Source organism: Gavialis gangeticus, unplaced genomic scaffold (genome assembly GCF_001723915.1).
Source record: "Gavialis gangeticus isolate Ggan-Ray unplaced genomic scaffold, GavGan_comp1, whole genome shotgun sequence".
NCBI classification, from domain to species: domain Eukaryota; kingdom Metazoa; phylum Chordata; order Crocodylia; family Gavialidae; genus Gavialis; species Gavialis gangeticus.
Window position 1 is genome coordinate 19,176,317 of NW_017728998.1, and position 18,706 is coordinate 19,195,022.

An 18,706-nucleotide genomic window follows, 5' to 3' on the forward strand; every position below is an offset into this window, starting at 1 on the left:
GCAGAGGGTAGATTTAGGTTAGACATCAGAAGGCGCTATTTCATGGTCAGGGCGGCTAGGGTCTGGAACCAACTTCCAAGGGAGGTGGTGCAGGCTCCTACCCTGGGGGGTTTTAAGAAGAGGTTAGATGAACACCTTGCTGGGGTTGTTTGACCCCAGTACTCTTTCCTGCCATGGCAGGGGGTCGGACTAGATGATCTTCTCAGGTCCCTTCCAACCCTAGAAACTATGAAACTATGAAAATAGTTTTAACTTGCACATTCCAGTTCTATTTAGAACATGGTACTTTATATAATCTTTGGGATTATTGTGTCTAAATAAGAACACTCGAGGCTTTTAGTAATAAGTCATTATCGCAACTTGCAGTGCAAATCCATACACGCATCAAACACTTTTGCTGATTGCTTTATATAATGTATTATCTGAAAAAGAGTACAAAGTAAATGGCCGAGCACCTAACAGCTTCATAACAAAAAATTGCTGTAGGCAAATTAGAAACAGAAGAAGAAAAAGACGTGGATTCATTGGTTAGTTACAAGATGACTATTAGCCATAAGTAGTCTAGCTATGGAAAAGGTAAATGCAGTCCTACAATATGAAGCAAACAGTAAGGACAGAAGTAATGTTGTTCTAGAAAGCACGGGTCAAATTCCTGTGTTATGTACAATTCTGTTTTTCCGTGCTCAAAATAAAAGAATTAAATAAGAACAGGTGCAGAGAAGGGATGATGCTACTAGGACAAGGTGGGGAATGGAGAACCTACCAGATAAAAGTTGCTTAAGAGAGCTTGCCACCTTTAACCTAAGAAGATAAAGGCTGAGAGAGCTTGCAGTAAATTTCTGGATGAATATCATGCAAGGAAAAGAACTGTTTAAGCTAAGCAATATTCGCACAAGAGCAAGTGGTCTAAATATGCAGCAATAATCAACTATCCTGGAGATTAGAAGAAGGTTTCTAACAATCAGAGCATTGAGGTTTTGGAACAGGCTTCCAAGAGGAGTAGTGGGGGCAAAATTCTGAACTAACGTTAATGCTGGGCTTGATCACCTTACAAAAGGAGTTATACGACATGGTTGCTGGCAATAGCAAAGGAGAGAGCCACTTCCCACCCACCTCCACGTAGATTCCTATGAAAAAGGGTATATTTAATAAGTGCTGAGCCATCCTTTCTAGCTAAAATGAAATGGAGCAGTCAGCAGACATGCTGGTATTAAATGTTTTTTACAATATAAAAATATTTTTTTTATTCTTACTTTATTATGCAGTTATTTAAATTCCCGTCCCTACAAGAAAGGATGCACAGAGAAGACATTATTTCGGGATTAGACAAAATAACATCAGCGTTGGTGAGGCATTTTACTGTTCATTGTTTGTTGTCCTATATGGTATTTTATTGTTTGTTTTAAGCCAGCCTCACATCTGAGGTTGTAGATGCCATCACTTCACTGCTGTTTGCCATATGTGTGTATTCAAAGGCTTGCTGGTGGAATCCATCACTGGCCTAACCTTTTTATTGGTGTCATGCTATGGCTCCAGGGGGACAAATTCAAGTTGTGCTCCATACTTGTGCCAAAGGCTGCCCACAGTCAACCCAGCTGTAAATGGGCACCTGGTCATTCAGGCTGGGTAGTTGAAGGCAGCTGAATTCAGTGCTGGCCACATTGTTCCCTTGTGTGCCATTGACTACAGAAATCAAGGTGCTGCGACTACCTGAGCCCTGCAAGCTGCCAGGCTCAGAAGGACCTCTGACCTTGACTTCTGGGACTGTTTAGGGAATGTGTGTACATTGAACCTTTGCTTGTCTGTAGCATCATTCCAAAAAAAGCAAATAGTGTGTGCTCCTCCAGCAGGGATCCTAGCCCTTTGGGTAATATTTAATAACTAGTACCTGAGCCACAGTTCTGGAGACTAAACCCACAATCCATTTTTGCTTCTCTTTGTGCCTTCATCCTTTGTTACAGATGCTTCCTGCTGAGTTTCTCTCTTCCGTAGCAGATGAGTATTTAGGAGACACAAATGACCCTGAGGAGCTGAGAGCCCAGTTTCAAGAAATGTTGGGAGACTTCTTCTTCATTTTTCCAGCTGTTCAAGTAGCTAGATACCACAGAGGTAAATTTTTCCAGCTAACATTCCAGAGTGACACATGCCCTGACTCAGTTAAGAGCAAATAATTAGAGGACTAAATCGGGGACTAGCATTGAGGCAAAGTACTTGTGGATTTTTGGACTTGGGCATGGACTTGAACCTAGTAGTGCTCCTGAGGATTTTCTGGCACTGCAGTGCCCCCTTCCCTGCTGTTTTCTATTTTGTACTTGACCTAAAATCCTTTGAAGCCTATGGAACAATTCCTATTAATCTGAACAGACTTTGGATCATGACTAACTTCCTTTTTTGGAGGTAATTTTGCTTGAGCTTTTTTCCCCACTTAGATTGTTGGGGGGGAGTTTCTGAAGAGTAAATTTTGTTGCGTCATTCCTTTTAGTCTTCTTGGTTTAGTATAGCAGCTGTTATCCCTCCTGCCCTTTCCAGCTGAGGTGACTAGTGCTAGAGAGCAGACAGAGCTGTGTTTCATGAGGCAGAAGTGATATTTGTGAAATCATGCAGGCAGCTTTTTACAGACTTTTTACTGAGACTTGATTTTTATCTAAAGGTGAATGGACATTTCTCTAATTACGCCCTACAGATCATTGTTGGGTCAGCATGCCACAACACAATATCTGATCCCCTTGTGGCAGTTTCATTGCTGAGGGTGGGTATGTGGTCTTGTTGATTTGGTTGGGAACATGGGCTGTTAATTTAGCAAGACATTTGTCAAAGATAATTCAGGCAGAGAGATATATGACTCTCCATCCTCTCTCTTGCTGCCTACACACAATATATAAGAGTAGGACTGTATTTTGAGATATTATGCAATTGCCTCTAGATGCACTATGCAAACATACACAAATCAGGACAAAAATATTTTAAAATTAAAATAAATTATAGTAAATGTTTTATTTTTTTAGTATTTGATGTGAGGGGTTTTCGGTTTCAAGATAGCAGTACCCTACTCCCAAAAGGAGTACTTCCAGGGCAAGGGGGGGGACTTCTGATGGCAAAAGTCAGGGGCTAGAGGTGGGCTATGATGAGCAGGGGGCGGGGCACCCATCAAGGGGCAGGGCTTTCCTTGCAGCCCTCAGCAGCTCACCAAAACGTGTTGAGTGGCCCTCCACCTGAAGTAATTGGCCATCCCTGGATTAGACTGATCTCTTGAGGTCCTTTCTAGCTTATCCCCTGGCCTCTTGTATTTTCTGGAAATGAATTGTGAAACATGTGAATTGAAACCCTGAGCTAGAATTTTACTTGCTGTAGAGACCCACGTACCACACACACCTTTCCCCACCAAAAATCAGCCCTCCCCAAATGATGTGCGTGTCTTGTTTTGTGGGGGGGTGTACAGTGTGAGACAGCAGTGTGTGCTTTTATTGCAAAGCTTAATTTGCATCTGGTCACAACATGAAAAAGTATTAAGAATGTGCAGGAAGCTCTTGCTTAACACTTGCTCATGGAAAATGCGGTGAGAGAAATTGTTCATTGAGTCCTGGTTGTTCCTTTCTGCTAGATTCTGGCGCTTCAGTCTACTTCTATGAATTCCAGCATCGACCCAGTATATTTAAAGATACTAAACCACATTTTGTAAAGGCAGACCATGGAGATGAAATTGGCTTTGTCTTTGGAAATCTGTTCATTTCAGGCAACTCAGTCTTAATTGGTAAGAACTTATTCATTGAACTTCTTTTTTTATCATAAAGCTCATGTATTTCATATTGTGCATTCATACTGCTTGTTACAAGTCTTGTCTTCCAGCAGGGAGTTCTCAGAGCACGTATGGCCTAACACCTTGCATTGAGACTGCTCAATATATTGCCCAGGCTACTGGGTTATAGCATGCAGTAAGTCTGTGAAGCACTTCAGCCCCTGCTGGCACCAATGTACCGGCCAAGTCGATTTTGTTTGGATCCCTCAGCTTTACCTTGACACTGGCCTTATATAGCCACTCCTGCATCTACACACCCTGTCATGTTCCTCATGATATTTTTCTGCCCAGGGGCACTTTTACAGTACGAAACTACTTTTCCCAGTTATTGTAAGCAGCACCTGCACACGCTATCCCAGCCTGCTGGTCATTTTTCATTAGCTGACTTTCTGAGGGCAACTTATCCTGGTGTGACAAGGAAACCTACTGGCAAGGTTCCCTCTAAGCTGCATGCATGCCTGGCTGCACACAATAAAAAAATCTTGCTGCACAGTAACTTTTTTAATGCTGTGCACCTGCCCGGAGAAGAGCTGGGCTGCGGCTCCCTGTAAACTTTGTGCACAGAGGATAGCGAAGGCACTGGAGCTGGTGTGGGACACTTACTGCCAGTAAGCTACCGCTCGGCTGCGTAGGGCCCTCTGCTCCTCGCTCCTCACTGCGCCAGCATTCCCGTGGGGAGGGAGCGGCACAGGGCAGGCAGCACTTCCTCCCCAAGGTGGGCGCAGGGATGAGGGCTGGGGCAAAGCCAAGCACCGTGCCAGCTCTGCTGGCTCCAGGGAACTGCTCCATTCCCCAACCACTTCAAGTGAGCTTTGCTCTGACGCCACGTGCCTCCCTGGCCCGGGGTGGTTGGAGGAATGGAGAACCTACCTTGTGAAAGGAGATTGGTGGGTCGTAGCCCCAGGCTTCAGGGCTTTTGTTGGTCACCTGAAGGAGCAAGGAAGAGCTTGCCCCTCTCACCTTTAAGCCGTGGACACTGGCCACAGCCAGAAGTGGGAGATGGGCTGGGAGAGAGGGTGTTGGCGCCCCCGGAGGTATTGAAAGACCTCCCAGGTGTAAGGACTGTGGGATTTTGCCTGGTTCTAGCATTGGGGCATGGTCAGCTGTCTAGGTCTGTTTGAACACATCTTGCCCAAGAAATGCCCTGCCACTGCCATGGCAAAGGTCTCAGTGCTCCTGTTGTGTGTCCAGCTCCCATCCTGTGGCCCACAGTGGGGTTTTGGGGCAGGGGCTGCCCTGGATCTACAGTGTACAAAAGGGGCTGGAGTGGATGCTGTGGACCCCTTTGCACAGTTGTCTGCCAGCATGTGCAGGGGCCCTGCCTGAGACTTCCCAGCAGGTCCCTTCTAGTCTTATGCTCCTGAATGCAGGCATTCCCCGGGTGTGTGCCAAAAGGGGAAGGCAGGACCAATTTGGGAACAGACGGAAGCAGCATGCCCACGGATCACTGCACCTTAGAGGGAACATTACCTAGCGGCTGCAGCCTATTCAGAGCCCTGTACCACCTTCTTGCTTGCTGTCTAGCCAGCCAGAGGGCCAAGCTGATGTTAGCATTCCCTCAGCAGCTTTCCCCTTTTTCCTCACTAACCTAATCTCTAATACCAGCCCTTGCACTTTTACAGGACAAGCACTTCATATAAACAGTAACAATTATTAGCACAGTTTATAGTGCAGTTTGGACAGAAGCCCGTATATTATAGGATGTAAAACTAAGTTTAGTGTTACTGTGGCCATTGGTGACCAATGCAAAAACACTTCCCACTAACATTATTGAGTATCTGGCAAAGGTCACTTGCTATCTGGATGATTTGCTTGTCTTCATATTTTGTCTCGTCTGGCCTGAACCTTCAGATGATAGACTGAGTATATCCTTATGAGATGTTGGATTTTTTTTAAGCTTCTGAATTAATCCTTGCATTCAAAGATGTTGCAGTTGAAGTAGGTAATTTGCTGTGCCTGAAGACATGCTTATAGTACCACACCTTCATTATTTGAAATGTCCTGTACACAAGACACAGATTTAGCTTGGGCAGAGCAGGTTTTCTTATTGGTACAGGGATAAGGTTGTAGCTGTGTTGGTCTAAAAGTAAAAGCAGTCAGCGTGGTAGATATAATAACTTGTATTAGACCAACTAGACAGTTGCAAAAAATGTTCTTTACTTCCAGACTTTTGTGCTCACGCGCTCTTTCTCAGGCAAAGGAGCATGCAAAGATTGTTAAATTTCTCTCAGGTAGAAATAAATTCATATTGCACAGGAGAGCTGGACGGTGGTATAAGTTCTCCTGGCTAGAAACGTCTATTGTATGCAAATTAGGCTTGGATAAAAGTTGGAGCAGTCTATTTACCTCAAAGGTATCTGATGGCAAACGGCGTGTTTGAATAATTCAACATCCTCCAGCTCTCCTGTGCAATATGAATTTTAATTTCTACCTGGGAGAAGTGTAACAATCTTTGCACTCTCCTTTGCCTGAGGAAGGGCACATGAGCCTGAAAACTTGCAAGTAAAGGACATTTTTTTGCAACTGCAGCTGTCTAGTTGATCTAATAAAAGATTATCACCTCTACCACACTGACTACATTGGTACAGGAGTGTCAAATTCATCTAGCCCTGCAGACCAGATGAGGGACACTGACCCAGTCTGTGGACCAGAACAGGACCATACACCAAAGCCATGGTGCAGGGCTCGTCTGGTGGAGCACCCTATGCTAGCCTCTGCGTTGTATGCAGCATGTGCACACCCAGTCCAGCTCCATGTGCCAGATCCACTCTGGGGCTTCTGTGTGCAGAGCATGGGTTGGGTCCAGTGCTGAGAGCACTCATGCAGCACAGAGGATCTGGAGCACAGGCTGCATGTGGCAGCCCACTGGACCAGCCTTATGCAGTGGCTCCGGGGCCATTCCAGATAGGGCCATGCCAGTGCACAGGGCCAGTCTAGATCAGGCACTGTATGCAGAGCATAGAGCTGGACTGGCCATGAGCACTGCATGCGCCTCCCAAACCAACCCCCTGTGCTTCATACAGTGCCCGCAGCACTGGGTCCAGCCTATGACCCAGACAAGCTTTGCATATTGTACACAGGGTAGGTCCAAGACCCATGGGGCTGATCCAGTCTGTGGAGCCATATGTTCAGCACTCCTGAATTAGCATATACAGCAACTCCATTAAATGGGGTTTGGACGAGGGCTTGATCAAGTTGGCTAAACCCTGAGAGTCTTATACAGTGATCTGTCTTGTTAAGAATTTGTCCCTGTATGCCATTCTACTCCCATTACACCAGCACCCCATGTACTTGAGCCTGGAGATTTCTGGTTAGTGGTGCCTACTGGAACCTGAGTGTCCTCAAGCTTCCATACCAGGGCCCCATCACTTCCACAGTTTCCATTTATTTCAGATATCTTACAAGACGGCCATCTCTGAGTGGTCCATGATTTTACACAACGTGGTCCCACCATAGAAGCATCAAAGCTGCATGTTTTGTTTTGGGGTCTTTTAGCAGAGCTCTATTACAATCCCCTTTGAGCTAAACTGAAAACATCTTTCCGCCTAAATCAGATCTCTGTTTGTGGCACTCCAATGATGGGATATGTTTAATAACACGCAACTAAAAAAAAAAAAGTTACCCTCTGTACAGTAGGTAGAGTTCTTTGGGGTGCAATGTCTTGTGTATTCCAGGGGCCACCATCCTCTTCCCCCAGGGTTTTGTGACATTTTGAATTCTGCAGTGGAAAAGAGATTGAGTAGCATTTGGACCTTTTCTTCAGTTGTGATTGATGCAAGACCAGTACGGAGCAATGGATGCTACTGTTCTGATCACCAGAGCATGGCAGTACCCAGGGTGAAGTACATAGATAGAAACCATCACATGACAAAATGCTTCTTGTCCTGTAGAGGGAGTAACTTGTATTTCTTAAGTGCTTGTCATGAATACATGAATACATATTTCAGTCTCCGTGACTTGCAAGCAGGGATGTGAGAATTGAGTTCTGTTGCAGTCTGTTTCTTGATAAGTTTTATTTGCCCATGCTATCGGAGTCTGCATTTCATTTGTAATAGTTTGATTACTGGCTACACTAAAGTTTGTAACCTCTTTCAGGTAATGGTACAGAGGAAGAGAAACAGCTTAGCCGAAAAATGATGAAATATTGGGCTAACTTTGCACGGAATGGGTAAGATGCATGATGCAGTAAAATTATGTTGTAGTGTCTGCATTTGTCAGCTCTCAATAGTTTAAATGGGAATTTTATTCTTCATTATGGTTTTCTCCAGAAATCCTAATGGCGACGATTTGATGGAATGGCCTGTCTTTGACCTGAAGGAGCAATACCTGGAATTTAATCTAAAGCAAGGGAAAGGACAGAAACTAAAAGAGAAGAGAAGAGAATTCTGGACAAAAACCTTAGCTGAGAAACTAAAAACAATCAAGGACAAGGAAAAACGCACAGAGCTATAACTGGTAACATTTTATAATAGTTCTTTCAGTTTGTCTAAGCAAAATGCTGATCTGATAATTGTGGTTCAAATTTTTACACCTTGAATAGGATCTTAAAGGTTTCCTTAAAGTTGATCTTAATGATAAGATGGGAAGTGGTGCCAAACCCAAATGTCCACCCATTTGGTTCAGATGTTTACTCCTTTGAAGATAAAAACTGTCTTTCCTTGTGGATTAGTAGTAGAGTTAGTGGTGCTGTAGCTATGATGAACAAAGTAATATGTGAGAACCAAGGGGTTTTGATGATAACTTTTATTGGACTAACTTCAAAAGCCACTGACCAATAAACACCAAATGGCACTTAACCATACCCAAATAACAAGTGCAAAACTTATCAACACCTCTCCACTACCAGTACAAGCAACACCACGCTGCAGCAAAACCCTCAGAGTCCACAGGTCCTACACATGCCTATCACAGAAAACGGTGCATCTCATCCGGTGCATCTGATGCCCCCATGGAGGTTATGTGGGTGAAACTAAACTACTACAGCACTCCCAAATTAATTCAAAAGGGAAAAAATATCCAGTCAGCAAAGGAAAACACTTTTCATTATTGTCGTACTGAATTAAATCTGCAGAAGACCTCCAGAACATGGACCTGGAAACAAAAATTCCTAAATTTACTGGACACTAAAAACCACAGGCAATGGCTCATGATAATTTGCCTGCTCTTTAATTTCTCTATACTCTCTGGATAGAAGTGAGCCTCTTTATTTTTGAATGTTCCTATTCTTTCACATAATTAGGTTATCTAGTTCAACTGCCCTTTTACTCGTCTGTAGCAGTTTCTGATAACTTCTTTGCTCCCCATTTTTACAGCCCTCTTCTGCTGCTTTAAACTGCTTTCGTTTACCTACTGGAGCTAAACAGAAATCAGCGTTTTATCTGGAATTTAGCTTCGGCACTGTGCTTCATTTCCAGACCTGAAGAAGAGCACTTTGTGCCGAGAACTTATTTACTAAGCTACTCCCAGCTATTCAGTTTGTCCTCTAAAATATATCGCCAAAAAGCACACCCTTGCGTCTCAAATTAGCACTGCTTCTCGGGATTGTTAATGTTCTGACTGAACTTGCACCTGTGCTGCACTTGGGTCTCTCTCTGATGCGAGGGTCGCGTTCCAAAAAAGCCTCGCATAAAGCAAATCCATTCTTACGTGTAATTAATAGGGATGTGTACTAGCCACCTTTTTTTGCTTCTCGGCTGGCTCAGGAGGAGGGTTAGGAGATACACTAGAAGGTCACTTAGACGACATTTCACTAAATTCAATAATAAAAGCGAATAGACGCTCCACAATATGAGTGCAAATAGCGTAGCACCACACAGAGCAATGGTCGATGTGAGACTGAGGCAAGTGCACGATGGCGTCGCATACCCTCCTCACTTGCCTTCCCACAATGCATCACTCGCATCACGGCATAGCCACGTTGCATGCTTCTTCGCATAAGATCAGTTTTTTTTCTCACACAAAGCGAGTTTCTGGTATAGATAAGGTCATCGCATATAAGCAAAATAGCACGCAACGAATAGAGACACGAGTGTATTTTTAATACAACTTTTTATGATTAATTTTATGCGTTTTTTGTAGTTGGTCTACAAAGATGCATAACTAAGGAGCTACAAAAATTGCTATTGTGCAGTTTTTGGGGGGCGGGGGCAGGCTCTGCAAAAAAGCATGGGCTCCGGGGGGAAAAAAATTACCAAAAACTCAATGCTGGCTCTATCTGGGGAGCCTCATGGCAACCCAGCTGGAAGGAGCAAGGACAAGATGGCTGCTGCCTCCACCCCTTGCCACTGATTGGCTGTGAGGGTTTTCTGTCATGCAGCCCTGCTCCCTCCACCAATCGGTGGCAAGAGGCAGGGCCACATGATGGACAGCCTTCGTAGTGAATCAGTAGTGAGGGGTGGGGCCATATGATGAGCAGCCAGTCAGCAGCGAGGGGGCAGGGGCACATGACGGATAGCCCTCACAGCCAATCAGTGGCATGGGGTGGGGTCACCAAAGATATGCGGGGGCCCACCACACTTGCCTTATGAAAATGGCTGCTGGCCCTGATATCTGCCTGCAAAATTGGCCAGCCACCACCTTGAGCTCAGTAGACCCCTGTGCATAACTCCCCTGCCCTCTGCCTGTAAATGCCAGGAGAGAAAAGTAAAAAGGCCACCACACACGCGGTCAACACCCACGGTCACGTCCGTGGCAGCAGGCGGTGTAGAGCATCCAAGAACTGACGCACGTCTCTGCCAACTTCATCTTGCATTCGGAGAAGCCTGGCTCATCTCTCTAGGTTTCCTGGCTTTGTAATTTGTATCACTTCACAAATGGGTGTAACTGCTTCTGGTAGTTGAAATTAACTTTGTATCCAAATAAATCAACCTGTACCTAGTGGAAATTAACTTTGTATCCAAATAAATCAACTGTCCCTAGTGGAAATTAACTTTGTATCCAAATAAACCAAATGCCTCCCTGACTTACAGTGCTGAATGTGTCTATCTTAATTCTTCACATAAACTCTGAAACTCCTAACAATAAATTGACTTCAGGTGTCTGTCTTGGGTGAGGCACTGCAAGAGTGAAGGAAGAGATATCTGTTTTTGAGGACTTAAGATGAGGGATTGACTTAAACTATTAACTTCAGTGGTATGGTTGTGTCCTTTAAAAGAAAGACGAGACAAGTTAAGCCAGTTGTATACAATATTACAATAAGAAATTTCTCAATATGTGGTGGAGAAGCTGTTGTTGAAATGAAAGCCGAAGCTTCCGCGATCCAGTATTTCACTGAAACCAAGCAAACTTCAACATACTGTAGAAACATAAACCAGCAGTCTACAAGAAGTTAGGTAGCAGGGTATTGTATCCAAGCAGCCACTTTTACAGTTTTTTCTTTATGAAAAAAATGAAAAAATATTGTTTACATGTAAAGCATGTTTTTAAAGGGGTGACTGTTAGGGTTAAAGTAATAACCTGCTTAGTATTATAAAGGAATGGTACATGATCAAAGTGTTCCTTCAGGTGATTTTGGTAGGAGTACTGGATTGCATTCTGCCACAAATTTGATCTGGCAAAAAATTCATAAGCTCTTTCTCAGATGCCATTGCAATATGTGCAGCAAAGTTTGGAAAGGCCCAAACTTGTTTTGCTGTACTCAACATAGGATACCTACAGGTGCAGATGTGATGCCTTCGAAATGGAGTTGCTGGCACGTGGGTCACTTTAAGTCATGTGACTGCATGGTACAGCTGAGGCAGTGGGAAGCTGATAAAATCAAAGCTACACATGCAGAGGAAGGAAAATGGTGTGTGGCGGCAGTAGTATAGTACTTTGAGCACAGACCCAGGAATCACTGTTTTGATTGCTCAGTGTTTTTTGTACCTGAAAAGCCTGCAGTGATTAGTGACAAGATATTACATCTTGTGCAAGCTGCTCGTAATAGAGGCAAAAATGCAACTGAGGATTTGTTCCATTACTATTTGAGCAGCGTCAAAAGTTGGACATCCTCTTCTTCAGTTAACCTGTCTGTTGCAGGTGTTGGCTTCCGTAGGGAAAAACTCAATAAGAACAGCCTCCATGCCCGTGGCTTGTTTAGAAAATCAAAATTGGGATGCATTACTATATTGTAAAATAGCTGTGTTTGCATACGCTCTGTTTATTTTTAATACTTTTCAATCCTTTTGGCTGAGGATAAAAAGTAGGAGGTATTACTTTCTGAATGACCTTTGTAATATTGCTAAGGGGTAACTCAGGTTCTCATGTACCAAACCTATAGAAGGACCAATCACACACAGAGAAACAAAACATTAACATGTTTCTCAGAGGTTAAAGCATTTCTTATCTAGATTTGTTTTACCATCTTGTAAAACTGCACCATGTTACATTTTGCACAAATAATTTCTTCTTATCATTGTCATTTACTCTTCCTCGGAAAACTACGTAAACAAGAGCACTGAGATTTTATTTGCTTGCTGATACCTCAGTGTGTAGGTCCTTGTAAGCTGTGACTACTACACATGATTAGTTAATAATGTCAACATTTTTAATTTAACGTCTACAGTAAAGATGTGGTTCTAAAACTAAAATCACCATAACTTGGTGCGACTGAATGGGGCACCAGTCACTAACTTAGGAGGGTGCCAACAGAATTGCCCCCACCCCTGAGGAGTCCATGAACCAGCAGGGGAAGCAGCCTAGTGCCTCTACTTAGTTGGTGTCCGGGGTCTGGTGCCCAACTCGCTCACACCAAGTTCTGCTACTGGTAATTGTCTTTAGTTTGAAAAAAGCATCTTTATTGCAGACATTTAAATTAAAAATGAAGACATTGTTACCTAATTTTAATCGCTACTGCTTTTGCGGCAGTAACCTGATGCACGGATGCGACACCTGAAAGCTGGGGTGCACAGACTGAACTGCAACTGTGGCAGCAACGAGCAGCGGCTGGGGAGAGTCTTTGAATCCCTGGTGTAGGTAAGACTCCCGTGCCTCCTAGAAGACTATTAGTTTCCTGCTGGAGGTTGATTAAAGCCAAGGCAAGGGATTTAATACCTGTAATATCTGGGGTCAGACTCAATGATCTACTGAGGTCCCTTCCAACCCAAATGTATACGAATCTATGAAACTCTGTCCCAGGTAGAGTAGCAAGGCAGAGAAGCCAGGAACAGCACAAAGTGGAGTTGACTGTTGTGGACCACTGGGCCTTTGTTTGGGAGGAAGCTAAAAGATTCCTCAAGGGAGTGGGAAGAGGAAAATGAGCCCATCTGGAGAAGAACATCTATCCTGCAGGGGTGGACTGAATAAAGCCCACCTCGTGGGGAACTGAGCCTTGATGGATCTGGCCCTCTGAGGGCCAGGTTGTGACTCTTAGGCTTAGCCCTAAGGATGTGGTAGTGCTAGTTAACCCCTATGGGAGAAAGTATCACAGAGTTCCCTGGAGTGCAGGGGAAAGTTGTCTGCCACACCAGACAACTAGAGGCTGGACTCCTCACCCTCCCTCCCTCCCACCTGCTGGGCACCTATTTCTGCTCACCAGCTGAAGAGTGAACAGGGCTTTAGCCCTCCCTGCTCCTGTTCGGGTAGCTTGCCCCCTCCCCAGGTACTGGAAGAAAGCAGCTCGTTCTTTTGAGGATGCTGTGGCAGCTCCTCCACAAACCCTTTCCAGCTTGGTGCACAGAAACAGAAAGTGGCTATAATCTGCCCCCCACATTTCGTGCCATCCCCGCCAACCCCTCCCTGCCCCAGCATTTTTTATCTTGGACAAACAGCCTAAACTTTGAAAATGCTGCTGTTTAGCTTTATCTCGGGGTGGGGACAAATTGTGGGGGTTGGATCCCTGGAGAGCCCAACAAACTCCCCTGGGTGCAATGTTGCTTTTCAGTGGGACTGAATAACACGTTTGTCTGGTTTTGGTTAGTTGTTAAGGAAGCAGCCAGCTGCTGTGATTTCAGCCAGTAGGTGGTAGAAGTCAAGGGGAGTTTGGGTAATACCCAGTCTGTGGGATTAAAAGCAGCTAGAAACTATGATTGTGTACTCTTGTTCCTAGTTGATTTTGTCTGACCTGTGCCAGATTCAGGTTAATAATTATTTTCCTTTGCAAGATGCCACAGCAGTCTGCGTTCAGTCGTGGTCTTGACAGTTAATCCAGAATATGTTTGAGACCTGAATTGCAGCCCCTCAGGCAAAGCTGATTCACGGTGGAAACTTTGTACCTGATCTTCCAGCACATAAAACAAGCTAACCTGTAATCCCAGCATAAGAATGGCATCTGCTTGTGAGATTTCATTGCTTTTTGCACTGATTTGTGGTACGGGGCTCACTGCTTCTGGGGCTGCAGGTAAGAAGGGAGACTGCTTATTATTGTGTTGGTTGCATTGTAAATGCAGGGTCAGTTTTTCCGAAGTTTGTCCTAGTATCTCTGAATGTGTGAGCACAGCATAGAGCTGCCTGCATAGAAGCATTTGCCTGAGCACACGGGAGAGCACGGCCATGACTATAACGCACCCTTTGTGCCGCTCTTTGAGAGGACAATCCTGGCACCCTCAAGGGCAGCCTAGCAGCTCTCAGCAGAACTGCTTGGATAAAGGATATTTTTCCCTGGAAAAGGCTGATTTGTTGAAACCAAAATTGTTTGTGAGAAAGGGTCAGGCTAAGTGACTTTTCATGCAGAATTGTAGTCAGGTTTGGGGGGAGGAGGGGGGTTGATTGTTTGTTTTTAAGAATAAAGTCAAATTTCCTAAAAGATCAAACCAAAGCATGCGAAAATTATTGAAATGAGGTAGTGTGATCAACCTCTTCTACACATCCGTGTGCTTGACTAAAGCATTTTCAAGATTTTGATTTTTTGGTTCCAAACGGAAGGAAGGAAACTTTGAGAAATCTGATTCCTGCCCAATCTGTCGTCACCACGTGTGTGTGTTCATTGTATTTCCTTGCATGTTACACAGGACAGGAAGGTGCCCGGCCAGAAGTGGTTGTGTCCCAGGGGCGACTCCAGGGGACACAAGCTCGCGTGAAGGGAACAGACAGACTCGTGAATGTTTTCCTTGGCATCCCTTTTGCAAAGCCACCTGTCGGGTCCCTGAGGTTTGCCCCTCCAGAGCCACCTGAACCATGGACCGATGTCAGAGATGCAACTTCCTACCCACCCTTGTGAGAGCCGTACCATTCCCATTGCTGTTTGTCACTGTTTGTGCACGATCTTGGGCCCAGGGAGTGACCCTGAGGAGCAGCCAGGATTGGCTGGCACTGGGCTGACAATACTAAAGTGCTTCATAAGCCTTTCATAAGTCTGTTAGATAATGTAAGAGAAGCTGTTTAAAATCCTTTCCTTTGTGCACCAGAGTATCTTGTTGCCTGTTGAAATTCCTCGGCGTGCAGGACAATCATTATAAACAGGGTGGCCACCATCCTGATTTAGCCAGGACAGTCCTGGACTTCCCAGGCAGGTCCCACCAGGCCAGAGAAGAGCATCCCAGGGGCAGGGAGGCAGAGCAGCACAGCTGTGAAATTGCCCTAAAATAAGTGAGCTTGATTAGTGGAATGACCATTAAAAAGAGGAGATGATTGTTAGCACCTGTGAGGTAAAGAATAATGGGTCATTAGTGGGCTATGGACTCCCTTAGCTGCCTGACTAGTTATATCAGAGCTGCACCACACCATCCTGCCCCCACCTCTGACTGCAGCAGCACTGACTTGGAGGGCGTGGGAGTGGGGAAGCGTCTTGGATTTCACATTGTCCTGTACGGTCACCCTAATTATCAAGCAGCACTTCTACCTTCCAGCTCCTTAGTCCTATATACAGACACAAGCAAGAGGACCCAGAGCTGGGACATTTTCCAAGCTTAGCTATGATTTCTCCTTGCGAGTAAGGAGGTGCAGGTGCAGCTCTCATCCATGCTGCCTTCTCTTTGGCCTCCATGTTCTTTATGCATTTGTTTAAAGTTTCAATATGGGCCAAATATATGTAACTGTTTAGCATTGAACCAGGAAAGAACGACTGGGAGAATCTGCCAGTGAAATGAGCAGCGGCAGTTTTGTGACTACAACCAGTGCAAATGACCCTCCTTTTGGATGGGGTGCACTGGAGCCTGCTTGGCCTCTAAGTAAGATTAGCCAAATTTGAAATGCATATCACAAGATACTGCTGGTCACTCTGTCTTTTGCTCCCATTCTTTACCTCTGATCTGCTGCTGCTCTTCCAGGAATTCAAAGTCACTCTAAAACCATCTGTGCTCAAAATTTGTTCCCAGAGTGTGATATTTGCTGCCTACCATCGGTCTAATAACAGCTTTAGCTTCTGGTGGTGCATAGAGCACAGCGAGGGACTGTAGGGGCCGGGCTTCAGTCCTTCATACTGCCACCCGCACCAGCCTTTCTGGTCAGCACTGTGTTAGCCTAAAACTGTGGTGCTCATCCCCTGGCCTGCAGGCCAAATCTGGCCCATGGAGCCCTGCCATCTGGCTCACAGGGGTTCCCACGGGTCCAAAAACTGGGCAGTGGGAGAGTGGTGGTAGCAATTGCCGCTTCCCTGCTGCCAAATATTTGGACCCACAAGTCAGTAAGCACACTAGATAGGCAGGCATGGGGGCTGGCTGGATTTGGGGCAGGGCCCGATCCTTCAGCGCAGGGCTGAGTGGAGGGAGCATGGGGCAGAGGGGGTGTATGGGGCCCCAATGCAGCAGTGTGAGGCTGAGGGGAGCTGCATGGGCCTGATCCTGGGACACAGACCCCATCAGCCTGCAGAATGGCCCCATGGCACCAAGAGTTTGAGCACCACTGTCCTAAAACCATCTTGTCCCTGAGAGCGTAGCAATCATTTGAGGCAGTTACAGAGTAGGGGTTAAGATCTTTGTTCCTGCTGTGCAAAATGTTCTGGGCTTTCAGGTTGTGGGCCCTGAGGGTGGGGGTCTGTTCACTTTCCATTACTGCTGCTGCTCCAGCTGTGGGCTGTTGGGCTCACCCTTTCTGTTCTCTTGTGAAGCTGTCCCCAGGACCTGACCTTTCTGAGAAGAATTCAGCAAACGCGGAAAGAAAAGCACGCTCCTCTCATAACTTCTGAAGACTGTTTGTTTCTAAATATTTATACTCCCGCCAATTCAGACGAGAAGACCAAGTTACCTGTAAGCCAATTAACTGTACAAACTTTATAAACTCATTGCAACTGCAATACATGATGACGCTCTTGACAGTCCAAACTTAGTTCTGGACATTTAGGTCACTTAATTGCTTTTGAAATTTTTACCTGGCATCACTAGAATTAACATCCCATCTCTTATGACAAGTTTTGATTTCCATTATTTTTCACTGAGGCTGGGGGCCAGATCTGCCAAGGTATTCAGTCAACAGCAGGTCCAGATAGGTGGATTTGGCAACTCACTTCCCAGGCCTGATGCTTAGCCTGTTTGTGCGTATCTGAGAATCAGTTCACACACCTAAGTTCAGATGCCCGACCATCCCTATGAATCGAATTCTGAGGTTCCTATCTGCCCAAATCAGTTTTGAAGCTGGGGCTTAGAATGCCAGCATTATCTAGGCATTTTTTACCATTACCTGTGGAGAATTTCCAGTTTGGCTTTTTTGAGCTAGATGAGTGACTATTTTAAGTTTTACTTTTTCCTGAAAAATCACAATAAACAAAATATTAACCTGGACGAAAAAATGTTATTTTGATCATTAAGAAATGTGAAAGAGGATTTTTGGAGGAGCGCAAAGAAGTTAAGGCCTCACTTCCTGTGGGTAACTTTAGAATTTGGGTGCTGCTCCTAGGTTCTTTTAAATATTTCTACAGGTCTTCCCTTTTCAATAATTGGCAAGAGCATGAGTCTTAGACGGTGCTTTTTAGACTAAAGACTGCCTGTGATTACAGCTTTGATAGTCCTTAGTACTTTTCAGATGAACAAAACAGAAATATAATAATGCTTGTTCATCACCAAAGATGATGCTACCTGCACAGTATTTTCTTTCCCAAATGAAATTGTTCATGCCGTACACAGAGGCTTTTTTCATCTTGTTCTCTCCAAGGTGATGGTGTGGATCCATGGAGGCAATTTTGTATTTGGTGGGGCGTCCAGGTTTGATGGGTCAGCACTATCAGCCTATGAGGACGTGGTGGTGGTGATTATTCAGTACAGATTAGGTCTGCTTGGATTCTTTAGGTAAGATGCTCTATTTTAGCCTTTCAAGAATATTTCCTATCACACTGGAAACAGTGAGAGGATTAGATTACCAAACCTCCAGGGCCAGCTCCTCTGATTAATATAAATCACCCTAAATGCATTTAACTCAAAGATTTATTGTTTTATTGGGCTATGCTGGTTTACTCCAGTTGAGGGTTGGGTCTTAAATTCTAGTCTGTCTGGCCCCAGTTGATGGCAACTCCCTAATTGGGATGGAGGGTGAGGCTATGTAGAGGATTCCCTTTGTAGCTATTCCAATCATGCCCCCCACCCCTCCCATAAAGCAGGGTTCAGGCAGTATAAAAGGCCAAGGATCTCTGTAGGATGGTGAACAGCATCTTCACAGCGGAGGGCACGAAGTCAGTACTGCTTTAGTCCTAATGGCATGGGCAGCACTATGGAAAACTTCAGCACGACTTTTGGTTTTTATTCTCAAGTCTGCCACTACCCGGGTATAGCATTTTGTCCACATCACTTGAAAGGATACTGCCATGTAACTGGTACATTTTAAACTGATGCTGGAGTCAGGGGTTCCTTTTGTGCAATCTTGGGGGGGTGTTGTTTGTTTGTCTGTTTGTTTTTAGATCAAATGTCTTTTTCCCTAAACAAAGCAGGAGTCAAGCATGAGAGAACAACTCATGTGCCTGCAGTTCCCAGCCTCTTTCACCAGCACTCAGTTCAAAAGCTCTGACCTTTATCTTTTTTAGCAGGACCATATGAGCAGTTCTGCTGGGATGTCAGCTGGGTCCCTGCA

At 44.9% G+C, this 18,706-nt stretch overlaps 2 protein-coding genes across 2 annotated transcripts in view; both read left to right on the top strand.

The window, feature by feature from the left end:
• Positions 1 to 9,805, top strand: part of CES2 (carboxylesterase 2) — a 39,591-nt gene extending 29,786 nt beyond the window's left edge. Inside the window, exons 9-13 of the mRNA XM_019505561.1 lie at positions 1,266 to 1,346; positions 1,962 to 2,109; positions 3,602 to 3,751; positions 7,892 to 7,964; positions 8,065 to 9,805. Of these exons, the coding sequence (XP_019361106.1) occupies positions 1,266 to 1,346; positions 1,962 to 2,109; positions 3,602 to 3,751; positions 7,892 to 7,964; positions 8,065 to 8,248 (636 nt within the window). The 3' untranslated portion in view covers positions 8,249 to 9,805. The remainder of the gene's footprint in view (positions 1 to 1,265; positions 1,347 to 1,961; positions 2,110 to 3,601; positions 3,752 to 7,891; positions 7,965 to 8,064) is intronic.
• A 3,577-nt stretch (positions 9,806 to 13,382) lies between these two features.
• Positions 13,383 to 18,706, top strand: part of LOC109289512 (fatty acyl-CoA hydrolase precursor, medium chain-like) — an 18,872-nt gene continuing 13,548 nt past the window's right edge. Inside the window, exons 1-4 of the mRNA XM_019505562.1 lie at positions 13,383 to 14,111; positions 14,722 to 14,926; positions 16,758 to 16,896; positions 17,798 to 17,931. Of these exons, the coding sequence (XP_019361107.1) occupies positions 14,036 to 14,111; positions 14,722 to 14,926; positions 16,758 to 16,896; positions 17,798 to 17,931 (554 nt within the window). The 5' untranslated portion in view covers positions 13,383 to 14,035. The remainder of the gene's footprint in view (positions 14,112 to 14,721; positions 14,927 to 16,757; positions 16,897 to 17,797; positions 17,932 to 18,706) is intronic.